Source organism: Heterodontus francisci, chromosome 10 (genome assembly GCF_036365525.1).
Source record: "Heterodontus francisci isolate sHetFra1 chromosome 10, sHetFra1.hap1, whole genome shotgun sequence".
In the NCBI taxonomy this organism is placed as follows: domain Eukaryota; kingdom Metazoa; phylum Chordata; class Chondrichthyes; order Heterodontiformes; family Heterodontidae; genus Heterodontus; species Heterodontus francisci.
In genome coordinates, this window is record NC_090380.1 from 100,420,063 (window position 1) to 100,437,981 (window position 17,919).

Sequence of the window (17,919 nt, forward strand, 5' to 3'; positions counted from 1 at the left end):
ACCCATGAAACAAATAGAGAAAAAAAAAATGGGGAAAAAAGTTACATAATAATCAAAAGCAGGCAATCTCCAGCTTCCAGATCTGTAAACCCAATCATTTCTATCTTTAACTACATTTATACCATTTTTTGTGCGGTGGTGATGGTTGTCTGGGGTTGGGAGGAGACCAGGAAAGATGCGAGGGGAGGTTTCATTATTGCAATAGAAAAGTTCAAGGTATCTGTGCTCTAAAGGTTTTTAAATATCTTTTCCTCAGCTATTTTCTCCCTCTCTCAAATGGTGCAAACTGTTTGCTTAGGTATGGTTCCACATCAACTAGCATATTTTCCTTTGTGGCCACATGCAACTCTTGCCAAATGGGTGTTAACACATTATTCAACTTAGATAGAACTTCGAGCAGAGTCTGAATTGGCTCTTTGTTGATATGTACTTTCAGCAGGGTTTATTGGTTAGCAATCAGGAGAAGGAGCCTTATATGGTTTTTTCCCTTATCAGGATTGCTGAGCTCAACTCCACCACCACAATGGCCAACTACCTGAGATCAGCTATCACAACTCAGACTAGAAATCAATCCTGAATCCTTCCTAGTCTATATGGATTAGCAATTAAATGTAAAAGGTTGTGGAACTATCAGGGGATCTTAACTTAAATTTCTATTCCCATTCTCTATTGTAGGGTCCTGGGCTCCAGCTGAGGCAAGAGGAGTTGGTAATGGACATTTTCAAAGGATTTTCCTTTGTAATCAATGAGCGGGTACTTTACTCCTTGTTGACATATTCAATGACCACCTCAAATTGAAAATTTAGGTTGGCAAAAATGAAGGATTAGGAATAAACATCCTTCCTACTAAAATATAAATAGGTAAAACAAAAACAAGATGTACTGTTCCTCCTCTGCGCATCCTCACAGTGTTGAAGTGAAGACTCATTATATTGTCTACTCCAACTCATTCTTTCCCAGTGGCTTCAGCTTTTCCTCCTGATGCAACTTAAAATCCAATTTTGTCATCTGCTATCTACTCCCTGATTGACCTCATTTTCTCACCTTTTACCAACCTTAGCAACATCCTGCACCATGAGCCCTGGAGCTTCATATAGGTTTCTCATAAAACTCAACACAAAAATTAAAGCTAATTATCAAGTTAACAGTCTGTGCAAAAAGCATTTTCAAAAGTCTACATCAAAATGAATCTATGGAAGAATTTGACTATCAAACCACTAATTTGAAATACTCTTTCCCATCAAAAGTAAGCAAACGTAATTTTGTTTATATCCAAGACTTAGAACAACCATTTATACACTTAGTGCAAAGCCCTTAAATACACCAAATTGCTTGACAGCCTAGATGTTATCTGGCAACAGTCTATCCCAGTTTAAAAGATCAGTAACTGATTGTCATATTATGAATTCAATGAAATGGAAACACTACTAAAGAGAATGATTAATTAGTACACGATGACAAAAACTGATGAAACACTCAACACATTATCTACCTCAGTTACAGGCTGCTCTTCTTCATCCTAAACAAGGAAATTATAAAAACGAAAAGAGCTGGGTAATAATAAAAACAGTCTGAAATACATGGGTTAGTTATAATGAGTGCAAAAAGAGATGTAATTTGTCCAAATCTATTGAGAACACCTTCAAACAGTTTGTATCTGAAATGCACATTTAAAAAAAAAAGTCAGGATCAGCACATGCATGAAAACTAGAACTGTTACACAAAATAGTCTGTTAATTATTTTCTAAACCACCAATGGTTTTTAGACACTCCACTCAGAATTTATTGATCGAACCTCTGTAACTGGCTCCGCTTCTTTGTCCTAGTAAAATGATAAATAACACAAACAAAAACAAAAATATCATGGTGGGCAAGTGCAAAAGCACACAACTGCACAAGGACTGTCACCTGGTCTAACTCTCCCACCATGACTCAGCATCTACTCCATCTATCTACTTATTCTTTACCCTCTGTCAATGCCTTGAAGCATTTTCCATGTTAATGTTTATGTACATAAAGGAAAGGCCATTAAGGCCAAATTCAGGCGTCTTATTTTTTTGTTAAAGGCGCGCTACAAATACAAGTTGGTGTTGAAACAGAGTTCATGCAAATGCAGTTGGGAGTAGGGAGGGAGGAGGAGATAACAGTAATTTTAAAATGTAGAGCAGGGAAAGAAGTGGGAGGAGAATGCAATCTAGGTCAAGAAAAGTTTGGAGGGAAGATGCAAAAAAAAAAAAAATCCCCCTAACCCCATTCAATGAATAGTCTGCATTGGAAATATTTCTCCCTTATATTTTCCTTTTATCAAATGTAATATAGCATAAATATAAAGCATTTCGATAAATCCCTCTGAAAAAAATGCATACTATTGGCCCAACCTCTGTTTCTGGCTGCTCCTCTTCCTTTGCCTGGTAAAGTCATGAAAACAAATAGATGAGAGTGTGGAAGATAAGGGGACAGGCAAAGCTCTGCACACATGTAATTAAACCACTGCTTGAAGAACTAATTGCTCACTTCAGAGAGTCATGGTTATTTCCATTGAATGGAGAGAACTTAATTCCCATGACATTGTTCAAAGGTATTCTGGGATCTGGAACATGCTTATAGTATTTAACTACTAGCATGACCCATTCCTGTAAGGCTCCAGCTCAGGTATTCCCTGTGGGGAATTGGTCAAAGTCTTGGACCCACTGGAACTCACTCCCTGACTTTTCCCCCCTCCGCCCACCCCACCTGGTCACTTCTCTCTTCACCTTTAAGAGCTTTATTAATGCCCATCTTTTCAAAGAACTTTGTGGCCACTTTTCCCAACTCTCTCACCATAACCCAATGGCTGTTCCTTTTTACTTTTCTCTGTAAAGCACTTGAAAATGTTCTTCTATATAAATAGAACTTGTTTCACAAATGCTGCAGTACAAATAGTACGCACTAAGTACCTCTTTTTCTCCACATTCGCCTTCAGGACTAGTCTGTTTAGTGGAAGGAATAGAAAAAGGACAAAAGTAAGAAACTAAAATGGAAAACATTAATAAAATCTCAATAACAAGAGGTTCCAAAATGCGCCAGAAATTTAGAAGCATATTTGTTGAGTAGAAAGATGGAAGTTAGATGAACACTTTAAAGGTTAACATGTTAGGTAATGGATAATGTGTTACTCATGTGCCCAAAATGGTATTCATTCCACACCATCTGAAAAAGGTAAGAGTTAATACAAGCACTCTGTAAATAATGCAATATTGCAGACACTGCAAGTCTTTGATACTGAAAACCTATACACAACCTGCCACGATAAATGACCCAGTTTTACACTACATACTGTGATTGTGATTGGAAAGAATCATGGCTTGATCTTAGTCTTCCGTTAAACATTTTAATTTGCTTAAAGATTAACACTTAGTACTTTTGTTGGAGAGAGATCTTCCTTCATGTTCGCTCATCGACAGTGTGATGAAGCTGGTATTTTCTGGGGGTATTAAGGGAAGCAAAACAAGGACGAACAAATCACTATAACCAATAGTGTTTCAGCACGCTAAATCTGGGTCTGAAAGAGGAAAGCCGTAAAATAATTTACTTTTTACCTCTTCCTGTTATCTCAGGAGCAAGAAAGTAAAGCTGGCAAGCTATAACAATTACAATACTCTTAGAGGAATGGCCCCAAATTATCCAGGCATTTTGGGCAATATGGGTCAAACGGCACCAACTACAGATGGAAGAAATCAAAAAAACAGCAAATTTACCATTTCACTGCTTAATGGCCAGAGCTAGTACTCAACCATGGTATACACCCTGGCAAGTCTTTTCAGTGAGGAATCTACATAGGGAGCTTGGCAAGTTCAATACTTTTGCTAATAAACCAGGTGTCAAAAATATTATGCACCAGAAGTACAACTTAAATACTATTTTCTCCTGATTGGAGAAAGGACTATATTCTAAAATGCTACGTCTCCCAACCACCTCACCCAAATCCTATTTCAACTTTAAAATTAAAAAGCATCATAAATGTTCCTGCTCCCCACCTAATCCTATGTAAAGTGCCTAGTTTGATAACTGGCTAGATGTAATTTAAACAATTACTGGGCTGAACATTAGATGGTTACTATGTGCATCGAGGATTATTAGTTTGCCTGGTTAATTGAATTGCTTTAAAGAGTGAACATTGAGAATGAAATGGTTAAGCAACTCAAAATGAAAAAAAAAGGACTGTTTACAGGTTTGAGAGATTCGCCTGCAGCCTCTTCTGGTTCAATTGTTTGGTGAGCAGATTCCACATTCTTCTCAGCTTCATTCTCACCAATGTTTTCCTGCACACACCAGTATCAATATTAAAACGGAAAGCAAAGTGCATAAGATAAAATCTACCAGATTTTGGAAGATTGACAAAAACAGAAAAACTGCAGAAGCTGGAAATTTGAAACAGAACAGAAAACACTAAACACTGAGCATCGACTATGGGGAAAAACAGACATGCTGATGTTTCAGGTGCAGACCTTTCATCAGAATTGGAAGATATTACCAATGAACATCATTCAAAAAGAAACTAAATAAAAAAGGATGAAAAATAACACACACACACACAAATAGAATTGCATGTAAAGTGGTTGAGTGGGAAAACAGGAGATGGTCAAACAGAAGTGATATTAGCATAAGTAAATGTTATCTCTTCCTTTGATGTAAGGAGCAAGTAAATCTCATCCTATTACATCTATTATCTAATTTCTTTACCACAAAAAAGAAAAGTGATGTTGGATCAATTGTTAACTTTACATCTGAAATTGATAGATCTTTGTTCACCAAACGGTACTGTGTGTGTCTGTCTACCGTCAACTTCTCTGTTCTCTTCAGAGATGTGGAACACTCTAGTATTCCAGCATTTCTCAGGTTTTCTTTCTAGTAGTTATGAAGCAGTTTGACAAAAGCTTAAATACTAACAGTGTTGATATTCATGAGTGGTTATCAAAGTCATTTTATCAAAAGGTTTCATTATCATGAGTTTCAAGTTAAAAGTACGTGATTTAACACTATTATCTGAACTCCCAAATTAAGGTTATTGCCTTGAAGTTACTGCATTTGCCATGATTGCATACTTAACTTCTCTTTCAATTGACATAAAGCAGAAGTGACAGAAATGGTATAACCCAGCAGCAGAAGTCAAATATCTTCAATAAAGGTTATGGTCCATATTTGGCACTTTGCACCAAAGATTTGCAAATAAAGTTCTATTAGAAGGCTCTTTGATGGTGGTCATAAAGTATTTAAGAGTCACAAAACATCAGAGGTAATTCAGGCTCTGTAAAATACCACCTACACTAATGTTTTGTGGGTCACAAAACAAATGAGAATTTTATTAACAGTCCAGTGTAATACTTAAATGTTGATCTGAGTTAATACAGAACTAATTTGACAACCCTTTACTTCATCTACTATTGCACCCAAGGAGCTTTCTCTTTACAATAGTTAATGAAAGGACTTTAAAATATGTTGTTTGTCTATTAGACATCTGTTGTGGCTCAAGTCTCCTTACATCAAAAAGTCAAATTTAAATTTTTATTTTAAATTCATATTGAGCCAGGACTGTGCTTGTACAACTTAATCACTTCCACCCACACAAAATTATGGAGAGAAGTTAAAGAATTAAATAGTAAAAAAACACACACCACATGCCACGCCCACACAAAAAGCAACGCAAGCAAATACATAATTACATTTATATCTGTCGACTGTTCAAAATGATTATGCAACATTTCAATGTTTTCTTCAAGCTGATCTTCTGTAGCTATATGCAAGTTCTGCTCATTGCCCTAGCAAAGTGAAAAATTGAGATGAACAAAAACAGTTGTGCCATGCGAAGATGCTGCAGATAAGAAAAATAATCAAAACAGAAAAGAATATTGTTGAAAGAAACTATTCTTTTCTGTTAACCAAGGTAAAAATGATTAGCAGCATCCTGGCCTTTTCATCATTCCAGTTTTTACAAATGCTTATAATTAGGATAATTAAAATTAGGTTTTTCGCAATTTCCACTGATGAATCCACTTTTTTGTGACATGATGATTTGGTTAAAGCCAGTTCCCTTCCCAATTTGAAACACACATCCCTCCAATATCCTCGCACTTTCTGACCAAATATTAGGTCCAGAAATTACAACCTGGAAACAAGCCATTCGGCCCGACTTACTCATGTTGGTATTTATCCTCCATTTAAGAAATAGCCCTAATCCCATGTGCCTGCTCCGTTTCCAACTTCCTTCCCTTCCATCACTTATCTAACCCAAGTAATTCTCCTTCAGCTACCTATATTAAATGTTGACATAGTCTCTTCTCTTGTAGTGCATCCACAACCTCATAAACCACTGTGTAAAAAAGATTTTGCTTGCTCTCTGTCCTGAATCTTCTACATTAAATCTTGTAGCTCTTGCATGCATTCCCATTTTAGACTCCTTAATCACTGTAAACAATCCATTTCTATCTATTCTATCATACCTCAATTTTAAACACCTGCATTAAATCATCCTTCAATCACCTCGGTTCTAAGATAAAAAGTATTGATAGCTCAGAAGGAGGCCATTGGGCTCACTGTGCCTATGTCACCCCTTTGAAAGGGCTATCCAATTAGCGCCATTCCCCCATTCTTTCCCCACAGACCTTAAAGGCCGGCTACCCAACCCGGACCCGACGACGTGTGTCGGGTTCAGGTCAGGTCGCACTTCTGGGTCCGGCATTCGGGCCAGGTCGGACACACTCGATCACCACCTCCGCTAAGTGGCTCCAATGTGAATGTACTTTTTGGACTTGAAAGGTGGTTTCACCAGGATGTTGCCTGGGATGTAACATTTAAGCTATGAAGAGAGGTTGGATAGTTGGTTGGGTTGTTTTCACTGGAGCAGAGAAGACTGAGGGGTGACCTGATCGAGGTGTACAAGATTATGAGGGGCAGGGACAGGGTGGATAGGGAGCAGCTGTTCCCCTTAGTTGAAGGGTCAGTTACGAGGGGTCACAAGTTTAAGGTGAGGGGTGGGAGGTTTAAGGGGGACTTGAGGAAGAACTTTTTTACCCAGAGGGTGGCGACGGTCTGGAATGCCCTGCCTGGGAGGATGGTAGATGCAGGTTGCCTCACATCCTTTAAAAAGTACCTGGATGAGCATTTGGCACGTCATAACATTCAAGGCTATGGGCCAAGTGCTGGCAAATGGGATTAGGTAGACAGGTCAGGTGTTTTAATGCATCGGTGCAGGCTCGATGGGCCGAAGGGCCTCCTCTGCACTGTATTATTCTGTGATTCTGTTAGTTATTTTAAGCTTGTGCAGAAGTGAAAAATAGAATTTAGGTTAATCGATGGTCGGGTCGGGTGTCGGAAAAAATGAAAAGGACTTGGGCCGGGTTGGGTTTCAGACCCGAACCAGCCTTTAACAGACTTGCAAGTTTTCCCCTGTTGAGGTATACATCCAATTCCCTTCTGAAAGTTACTACTGAATTTGTTTCCAGTAACCTTTTAAGTAGTGCATTCCAGATCATCATAACCTACTGTGTTAAAAAAAATCCTATTTCCCCTCTACTACTTTTGCCAATTATCTTCAATTGGTATCCTTTAGTTATCAGCCCACTTGCTATTGGAAGCGATTTCTTCTTCATAATTTTGAACACCTCCATTAAATTTTCCCTTAAGCTTCTTTGCTCCAAGAATAATCCCAGCTTCTATAGTCTCTCCACATAACTGAAGTCCCTCATCGTTGGTAATATTCTGGTATATCTCTGCTGCACCCTTTGCAAATTCTTAATATCGTTCCTAAAAATTAAATTGGACATAATACTAGTTGAGGCTCAGTGATTTATAAAAGTTTAACATAACTTCCTTACTTTTGTTCCCATACTTTTTATAAAGCCAAAGATCAACAATCAGAGTCATTTATGGCCATTTGGCCCATCAAGTCCATGCCAGCTCTCCACAGAGCTATTCAGTCAGTCCCACTCCCCTGCTTGATCCCTGCAGCCCTCCAAGCCTATTTCCTAGAAGTGCACATCCAATTTCCTTTTGAAGTCATTGATTGTCTCCGCTTCCATCACCCTTGTGGGCAGCAAGTTCCAGGTCATTACCACCCGCTGTGTAAAAGAGCTCTTTCTTACATTCCTCCTGCATCACTTGCCCAAATCCTATAATCTGTGTCCCCTAATTCTTGTACCATTAGTTAATGGGAACAGTTTTGCTTTGTCTAACTTATCTAAGCCTGTCATAATCTTCTACATTTCTATTAAATCTCCCCTCAATCTCCTTTGCTCGGAGAACAATTCCAGCTTTTCCAACCTAACGTTGTAACTAAAATCCTCCATCCCTGGAATCATTCTGGTAAATCTCCTCTACACCCTCTCAAGGACCCTCACATCCTTCCTAAAGTGTGGTAACCAGAATTGGATAAAATACTCCAGTTGCGGCCTAGCCAGAGCTTTATAAAAGGTTCAGCATAACTTCCCTGCTTTAGTGCTTGATACCTCTGTTTATGAAGTCCTTTTGCTTTATTAACCACGCTCTCAATATGTCCTGCCACCTTCAAAGATTGATGCACATGCACTCCCAGGTCCCTCTGCTAATGGCACAGTTCTAAAGAGTGCAGGAAGTTTACATTGCCTCTCCCCATCCCTTCTGCCAGTATTCACCCCTGGGGAACACCACAGTCTACCATCCTCCAGTCTGAAAAACAACTATTTACTACAAATCTAAAATAAAAGTAAAATACTGTAGATGCTGGAAATCTGAAATAAAGAGAGTGCTGGAAATACTCAACAGCTCTGGCAGCATCTGTGGAGAGAGAAGCAGAGTTAATGTTTCAGGTCAGTGACCTTTCATCAGAACTGGCAAAGGTTGGAAATTAATTAGGTTTTAAAGCAAGTAAAGGTTTGGGGGGGGGGGGGGGGGGGGAAAGAGAACAAAAGGGAAGGTGTGAGATAGGCAAGAGAGATTAAACTAAGATGTCATGGGACAAAAGGCAAAGAGAGTGTTAATGGTTGTGATTAAAGACAAAGCATTAGTCCAGAGAGTGTGTTAATGGCAGAATAATGAGCAGCTCTGTCCAAAAGCACATGAAAAGCAGGCACATGGTTAAAACAAAATTAAAATAAAACTGAAGTTGTTATGCTCTGAAATTGTTGAACTCAAATGTTCAATCCGCAAGGTTGTAGAGTTCCTAATCGAAAGATGAGGTGATGCTCCTAGAGCTTGCAGAGGCTGAGAGCCAACTCTCCGACACTTCTTCCTACCTCCCCCTGGACCATGAACCCAACACGAACATCAAGCCACTGTCTCCAGGACTGTCACTTACATCATCTCCTTTGGAGATCTTTCCTCTACAGCTTCCAACCTCATAGCCCCACAAGCCCAGACAGCCCGCTTCAACCTCCTACCCAAAATCCACAAATAGGACTGTTCCTGTAGACCCATTGTTTCAGCCTGTTTCTGCCCCACTGAACTTATTTCTTCCCATCGGTTCTCCCCTAGTCCAGTCTTTTCCCAGCTACATCCGTGACTCTTCTGCCGCCCAACATCATTTCGACAATTTCCAGTTTCCTGGTCATCACCGCCTCCTCTTCACTATGGGCGTCCAATCTCTACACCTCCATCCCACACCAGATGGTTTAAGGGCTCTCTACTTCTTCCTTGAACAGAGGCCCAACCAGTCCCCATCCACCACCACCCTCCTCCACCTGTAAGAACATGTTCAGCCATTGAACAACTTCTCCTTCAACTTCACACACTTCCTTCAAATAAAAGGTGTTGCTATGGGTACCCACATGGGTCCTAGTTACGCCAGTCTTTTTGTGGGGTATGTCGAACATTCCTTGTTCCAGTCCTACTCAGGCCCCCGCCCCCAACTCTTTTCCTGGTACATTGATGATTGTATTGGTGCCACTTCCTGCTCTCGCCCCAAACTGGAAAACTTCATCAACTTTGCTGCCAATTTCCACCCTTCTCTCAACTTTAAGTGGCTTATCTCCGACACTTCACTTCCTCAACTTCTGTCTCCATCTCTGGGGATAGGCTGTCCACTGTTATTCATTATAAGTCCACAGACTCCTACGGCTATCTTGACGACACTTCCTCACACCGTTTCCTGCAAGGACTTCATCCCATTCTCTCCGTTTCTCTGTCACTGACGCATCTGTTCTGATGATGCAACCTTCCACAACAGCGTTTCTGACATGTCTTCCTTTTTCCTCAACCGAGGATTCCCCCCACTGTGGTTGACAGGGCCTTGAACAGTGTCTGACCCATTTCCCACACTTCTGCCCTTGCCCCTTCCCCTCCCTCCCAGAACTGCACAGGGTTCCCCTCGTCCTTATTTTCCACCTCACCAGCCTATACATTAAAAGGATCATCCTCCATCATTTCCACCACCTCCAGTGTGATGCCGCTACCAAACACGCCTTCCCTTCCCCTCGCCTGTCAACATTCCTAAGATATCGCTCCCTCCACAGCACCCTGGTTCACTCCTCCATTACCCCAACACCTCGCCCCCTTCCCACACAATCGCAGGTGTACTACCTGCCCTTTTACCTCCTCTCCCCTCACCATTGAAGGCCCCAAACGCTCCTTCCAGATGAAGCAGCGATTTAGATGTACTTCCTTCAATTTAGTTTACGGTATTCGCTGCTCACAATGCCTCTACATTGGGGGAGATCAAACTTAGATTTGGTGACCACTTTGTGCAACCTCTCTGCTCAGTCTGCGGTTGCTTGCAATTTCAACACCCCGCCCCTGCTGTCATGCCAACATTTCTGTCATTGGCCTGCTGCAGTGTTCCAGCAAACATCAACGCAAACATGATTGGCCTTATTTTATTTTTTACTTTTTATTTTAAAATTATTTTATTACCATGTGCCTTTATTCATGTTGTGCTTTTGGACAGGGACATTATTCTGCCATTAACACTGATCTAATGCTTTATCTTTCACCACAAGCATTAACACTATTTGCCTTTATCCCATGATATCTTTGTTATTTAAATCGCTCCTGCCCTCTGCATTATACACCTTGCCTTTTGTTCTCTTCCCCACCACTTCCTCCCCCCGCCCCTTCACTTGCCAAAAATCTAATACTTTTCTAACCTTTGCCAGTTTTGATGAAAAGTCACTGACCTGAAACGTTAACTCGGCTTCTCTCTCCACAAGTGCTGTCTGACCTGCTAAGCATTTCCAGCACTTTGTTTTTATTCCATTTACTACTACTCGCTGTTTTGTCCTTAAGCCAATTTTCATCCAATTAGACACCAATCCTAAACCATGAGCCTCAATTTTGTTAACCAGCTTTTTATGTGGTACCTTATGAAATGCTTTTCTTAAAATTCTTTTTTTCTTTTGGGCCTCCTTATCTCGAGAGACAATGGATACGCGCCTGGAGGTGGTCAGTGGTTTGTGAAGCAGCGCCTGGAGTGGCTATAAAGGCCAATTCTGGAGTAACAGGCTCTTCCACAGGTGCTGCAGAGAAATTTGTTTGTTGGGGCTGTTGCACAGTTGGCTCTCCCCTTGCGCCTCTGTCTTTTTTCCTGCCAACTACTAAGTCTCTTCGACTCTTCTTAAAATACACAAAGGAAATCCACCACATTCTTTTCATCAACCTTCTCTGTTACTTCAAAAAATTCAATTAGATTAGTCAAGCATGATCTGCCTTTTACAAACCAGTGAGGCTATCCTTAACTAACTCGGACCTCTCCAAGTGTGTGCTAATTTTTTTCCCGAATAATTGTTTCTAAAACCTTAACCACCACTGATGTTAAACTAACCGGCCTGTAGTTGCTAGGACTGTCCTTACACCTTTTCTTGAATAAGGGAGTCACATTTGCCACTCTCCAATCCTCTGGCACCTCCCCCGTATCCAGGGAAGATTGGCAAACTCTTCTACTATCTCCAACCCAACTTCTTTTAGCAACCTGGGATGCAAGCCATCCAAACCAGCTGACTTATCTACCTGAAGCACAGCCAGCCTTTTTAGTATAAAATAAAAACAAGAAATGCTGGAAATACACAGCAGGTCTGGCAGCATCTGTGGAAAGAGAAGCAGAGTTAACTCTGCTTCTCTTTCCACAGATGCTGCCAGACCTGCTGAATATTTCCAGCATTTCTTGTTTTTATTTCAGATTTCCAGCATCCGCAGTATTTTGCTTTTATTTCAGCCTTTTTAGTTCTTCTCCCTCAATTTTTACCCTACCCATTGCCTCTTTTCTCTCTGCTTCTACTGATATTTTGTCAGATTCCACTTCCTTGTGAACACTGATCGTATTCAATTAAGTATATTAGCTTTGCCCTACCCTCTTCGTCCCTAAAATGTCCCACTCCACCTCTTACTACCTGCTTACTATTTACATGAAGGGCAAAGATTTTTGGCTTCCCTTTTATGTTAACTGCCATTCTATTCTCATTCTCTCTTTGCCAGTCTAATTTTCCTCTTCACCTCCCCCCTCAACTTATTGTATGTGGCCTGGTTCTCACTTGAAGAATTTAGCTGACATGCATCATAAACCGTCTTTTTTTATTTCATCATAATCTCCATTTCCCTCGTCATCCAAGGAGCCCTTTTATTGGTTTCCTTACGTTTTGCCCTCGGTAGAATGTACCTAGCCTGTAGCTGAAGTATTTCTTCCTTAAAGATAACCCATTGTTCCACTGCAGCTCTTCCTGTCAGTTTTTGGTTCTATTCTACTCTGGCTAGATCCCTCTGATTGCAGTGAAATTAGCCCTCTTCCAATCTAGATGTTCTCCTTTGTTTTGTTCCTTGCTTTTCTGCATTTCCTATACCATATGATACAATAGTCACTCTTACCCAAGTGCTCCTTGACAGACACTTGGCCCAACTCATTTTCCCAGCACCAGACCTAGCAATGCCTCTTTTCTAGTTGGGCTAACATACTGATCAAGGAAATGCTCCTGAACACATTTCAGAAATTCTGATGAAAGGTCACAAACATTAACTCTGCTTCTCTCTCCACATATGTGCCTGACCTGCTGCGTATTTCCAGCACTTTGTTTTTATTTCAGAAATTCATCCCTCTCCTTACCCTTTACTCTAGAATTATCCCAATCCATATTTGGGTAATCCAAGTGCCCAAATATCGCCACCCTATAGTTCTTGCACATCTGTGACTTCCCTGCAGATTTGCTTCTCTATCTGTCTCACATCAGTTAAGTGATGGAAGGTGTTGTCGACAGTGCTATTAAGCAGCACTCGCTCAGCAATAACTTGCTCAGTGATGCTCAGTTTGGGTTCTGCCAGGGCCACTCAGCTCCCGACCTCATTACAGCCTTGGTCCAAACATGGACAAAAGAGCTCTCGACATCAACGCAGCATTTGACCGAGTGTGGCATTAAGGAGCCCTTGCAAAACTGAGTCAATGGGAATCAGGGGGAAAACTCTCCACTGGTTGGAGTCATACCTAGCACAAAGGAAGATGGTTGTGGTTGCTGCAGGTCAATCATTTCAGTCCCAAGAAATCACTGTAGGAATTCCTCAGGGTAGTGCCCTTGGCCCAACCATCTTCAGCTGCTTCATCAATGACCTTCCCTCCATAAAGGTCAGAAGTGGAAACGTTGGCTGATGATTGCACAACGTTCAGTACCGTTCGTGAGTCTTCAGATATTGAAGCAGCCAGTGTCCAAATACAGCAAGACCTGGACAACATCCAGACTTGGGCTGATGTGTGGCGCGAATGTTATTTGCCACTTAAGTGTCAGACAATAACTATCTCAAACAAGAGAGAATCTAACCATCTACCCTTGGACATTCAATGGCATTACCATTGCTGAAACCCCCACAAACATCCTGGGGGTTACCATTGACCAGGAACGGAATTGGACCAGCCACATAAATGCTGTGGCTACAACAGCAGGTCAGAGGCTTGGAATTCTGCAGCAAGTAACTCACCTCTCGTCTCTCCAATGCCGGTGCACCATCTACAAGGCACAAGTCAGAAGTGTGATGGAATACTCTCCACTGCCTAGATGGGTGCAGCTCCAACAACACTCAAGAAGCTCGACACCATATAGGACAAAGAAGTCTGCTTGATTGGCACCCCATCCACCAACGACGCACAGTGGCAGCAGTGCGTACCATATACAAGATGCACTGCAGCAACCCACCAAGTCTCCTTCGAAGCATCTTCCAAACTTGCAACCTCTACCATTTAGAAGGACAAAGGCAGCAGATGCACGGGAACGCCATCACCTGCAAGTTTCCCTGCAAGCCACACACCATCCTGACTTGGAACTATATCGCCGTTCCTTCACTGTTGCTGGGTCAAAATCCTGGATCTCCCTTCCTAACACTGTGGCTGTACCTACACCCCAAGCACTGCAGCAGGTCAAGAAGGCAGCTCACCATCACCTTCTCAAGGGCAATTAGTGATGGGCAGTAAATGCTGGCCTAGTCAGCAAAGATCACATCCCGTGAACGAGTCCTGTTGAGGTGCAACCCGTCCTTTATGAATAGGTGCCTTCTGCCCAGAACTGGTCCCAATGCCCCAAGAATCTGAAGCCTTCCCTCCTGCACCATGCTTCAAGTCACACATTCATCCTATCGTTCTATTTCTACTCGCGCTAGCACGTGGCACTGGGAGTAATCCAGAGATTGCTCTAACTTCCTGCCAAGCTCCTGAAAACAGTGATCAACTGTTTATCACTGCTGCTGAAAGCTAACATGCAAGTACAGCAAGCAATTAAGAAGGCAAATGGTATGTTGGCCTTCATTACTCCTCTAGTCAAATCCTCTTGTAAAGGTGTTTTACCGCAATTATATAGTGCCTTGGTGAGACCGTACCTGGAGTATTGTGCGCAGTTTTGGTCTCCTTACCAAAGGAAAGATATACTTGCCATTGAGGGAGTGCAATGAAGATTCACCAAACTAATTCCTGGGATGAAGGGATTGTCCTATGAGGAAAGATTAAATAGACTGGGCCTTTATTCTCTGGAGTTTAGATGAATGAGAAGTGATCTCATTCAAACAAAGAAAATTCATACAGGGCTCGACAGGGTTGACGCAGGAAGGATGTTTCCCCTGGCTGGGGAGTCCAGAACCAGGGGACACAGTCTCAGAATAAGGGGCAGGCCATTTAGGACTGAAAAGAGGAGGAATTTTTTCACTGAGGGTGGTGAATTTTTGAAAGTCTCTTCCCCAGAGGGCAGTGGAGGCTCAGTCGTTAAGTATGTTCAAGACTGAGATCGATAGATTTCTACATAATTAAAATCATCAAGGGATATGGGGATAGTGCAGGAAAATAGTATTGAAGTAGATCAGCCATGATCTCATTGAATGGCGGAACGGGATTGAAGAGCTGAATGGTCTACTCATGCCCTTATTTCTTATGTTCTCATCAAAGACCTCATACTTTTTGTAAAGCAGCTTTTTCAACTTGCCGTGCCACCTTCAAAAGATGTGTACATGAACCTCCAGATCTCTGTTCCTACGCCCTCCTTTAAATTTGTACTACTTAGTTTGTAGCGCCTCTCCTCATTCTTCCAACCAAATGCATCATTTCCCACTTCTCTGCATTAAATTTCATCTGCCTTGTGCCTGTCCATTTCACCAGTCCATCTTATGTCCTCCTGAAGTTGGTTACGGTCCTCCTCACTATTTGCTATATTTGGATTAAACAAAGCCACTTTCTTGTGGCCGGCGGTGGGGGTGCGGGGCAGCATCTGACAGAAAAATGTTAACACTTGTTTAGTACTATTCCAATTGCATTGGCATTCTACTCAACAGCCCTGAACTAGTAGACCTCACCAGACCTGATCAGTTTCAATGTAACAGGAGTCATTCCAAAATGCATTAGATTCTTTTGTGCCTTTTTTCAAAGCCAGCTTTCCAATATGGATAACAGCATGGCTATAAACATGATCAAGGTGAGAAAGTCATTACTTGTGAAAACTGGAAACTCTCGGGCTGCAACACTGCTTTGTTGGATTAGTTCACAGTTCACAAATACATCACAAAGCCTCAATTTTGCTCCATCAACCTGTCCCATATAGTTACCAGTTGTACAACATACCCTGAACAGATTCTGTTCTATTAATAAGTGTCAACCAAGAAGCAATTATGCAGCTCCTGAACAGAGCTCTAACTAGACATTCATCTGCAGTGCATGCTTCAAATGCAAAGAAACCACATTGAACAAGTGTTAGTTCAAATGAGGAAGTGGAGCAAGACAGAAAACAAAAAAAGAAATTAATTCAAGGTTTAATTACAAAGTCGGCTTTATCGCTTTCTGGAACTTCACCGTTCTGGATGATTGCAGCCTGATGTGCTTCCTGTATCAGAATAAAAGCAAACAAAGGAAACCCAGAATTGTATATAAATTAATTGGCAAGCCAAGAGGAAAACATCAGTGAATTCCCACCCCAGATCCAATGTACTAAAAATGATAGAAATAATGTTTACTAAGTTTACATCACTTGCCCAGTGAGAGTGTTGGTCCTCATCTGTTAAGAATTTAAGCATCCATTGTCAAAAACCAAATGTTGAAGTTGCCCAAGTTTTAAACTAGTGTGCTTTTAGCCCAATGGAGAACCACTTATCTTAACTAATTGTCACACTCACGTAAGGAACAGTTATGAACTAAAGTGAACAGGAACATTTATGAACTGTTCTTCTGTACTGCAAATAGACAGTGACTGTTGGAGAATAAATCCATCACCACATCTGCACTAGTCCTGGGGAAGGCACATTAAAATGCTCAATAGTGCATTTAATGCTAAGTGGCTCCTATCTTCAAGAATTGGGTTGACAAAGGCCTTCGCAGACAGGGAAACTCCAGATTCAAAGCCAACATAATAGGTGGGGCATAACACCACCTTATCAAGATATTCATTCAAACCCCATTGTGTAACAATGGCCACCCGCTCAAAAGCATTGTATGAACACAGTAGGGGAGAGCATCTATGGTCACTTGACTGAAACCAAGCATGAGGAGATTTCCTTTTCCTTAAAAAAAAGTTTGCTGGGAGACAGTGACTGAAAAGCCAGCCAGGAAGCTGAGAGATCCATTCCAGCCAAGAGGAGGACCCTGCCTGTAATATCTTTATACCACAGAGGCAGAGACTGCAAGGTGACCTTGAAATTTCTCAGGTGGGAAGTTTTCAACAGGATTCTCACCACTGAATCTTAACCAGAGGCGTCTGCGATACTTCAGTGAACCAAAAAAAAAGGAACACCAGGCCTGGACGACTTAAAAAAAAATTATTCCTGAAAAACCAAGATGATTTCAAAGCAAAATAAAAACGTAGTGCTGGAAATACACAGCATGTCAGGCAGCATCTGTGAAGAGAGAAGCAGAGTTAACATTTTAAGTCTGTGACCTTTCATCAGAACTGGCAAATGTTAGAAATGTATTAGATTTTAAGTAAAGGGGGGAGGGGGGTAGGTGGGGAAGAGAACAAAAAGTGTGAGATCGGGCAGAGGGCTTAAAACCTTTGCAGTTCTGATGAAAAGCAACAGATCTGAAATGTTAACTCTGCTTCTCTCTCCACCGATGCAGCCTGACCTCCTGAGTATTTCTAGCATTTTCTGTTTTTATTTCAGATGCCAGCATCTGCAGTATTTTGCTTTTATTTTAAGGTTTCAAAGTTAAATGTTTACAACAATTGGACTTAAACGCATGCTATCCTCTAATCTCTACCTCCTTTTGCATGATTGCATGTGTGAGTGGGTCAAGTTGCAAATATTTTTCGGGTATTATTTAATAAATAATTTATCTTTCTCTTAAACCTACGAGAAAACCTGTCGTTTGTTTATTTGACCACTAAAACTCTCGGACGAAAACATATATTTTTTTAAAAACACTGTCTAGGGTCAGTTGAGAGGTGAAAAGTGGAAGTCATCTACACCATCTCCCCGTAACAATGTATAGATTTCGTACAACAGTACATTGTGCCTGAAATTTAATTATAA

At 41.2% G+C, this 17,919-nt stretch overlaps 1 protein-coding gene and 1 long non-coding RNA gene across 3 annotated transcripts in view; both read right to left on the reverse strand.

Moving 5' to 3' along the window:
* LOC137374680 (adapter SH3BGRL-like) overlaps nt 1–17,919 on the reverse strand; it is a 50,448-nt gene that overhangs the window by 10,241 nt on the left and 22,288 nt on the right. The window contains exon 4 of one of the 2 annotated variants that reach the window (XM_068041164.1): nt 16,218–16,280. The exons of the other annotated variant lie outside the window; for it this stretch is intronic. Coding sequence (XP_067897265.1) covers nt 16,218–16,280 — 63 coding nt within the window. The remainder of the gene's footprint in view (nt 1–16,217; nt 16,281–17,919) is intronic. 2 annotated transcript variants of the gene reach the window in all.
* On the reverse strand, nt 1,492–4,295 carry LOC137374682 (uncharacterized). The gene is made up of 4 exons (XR_010975882.1): nt 4,209–4,295; nt 2,937–2,969; nt 2,379–2,408; nt 1,492–1,519 (listed from the first exon to the last, which is right to left on the reverse strand). It is a non-coding gene; the product is annotated as an uncharacterized lncRNA (long non-coding RNA).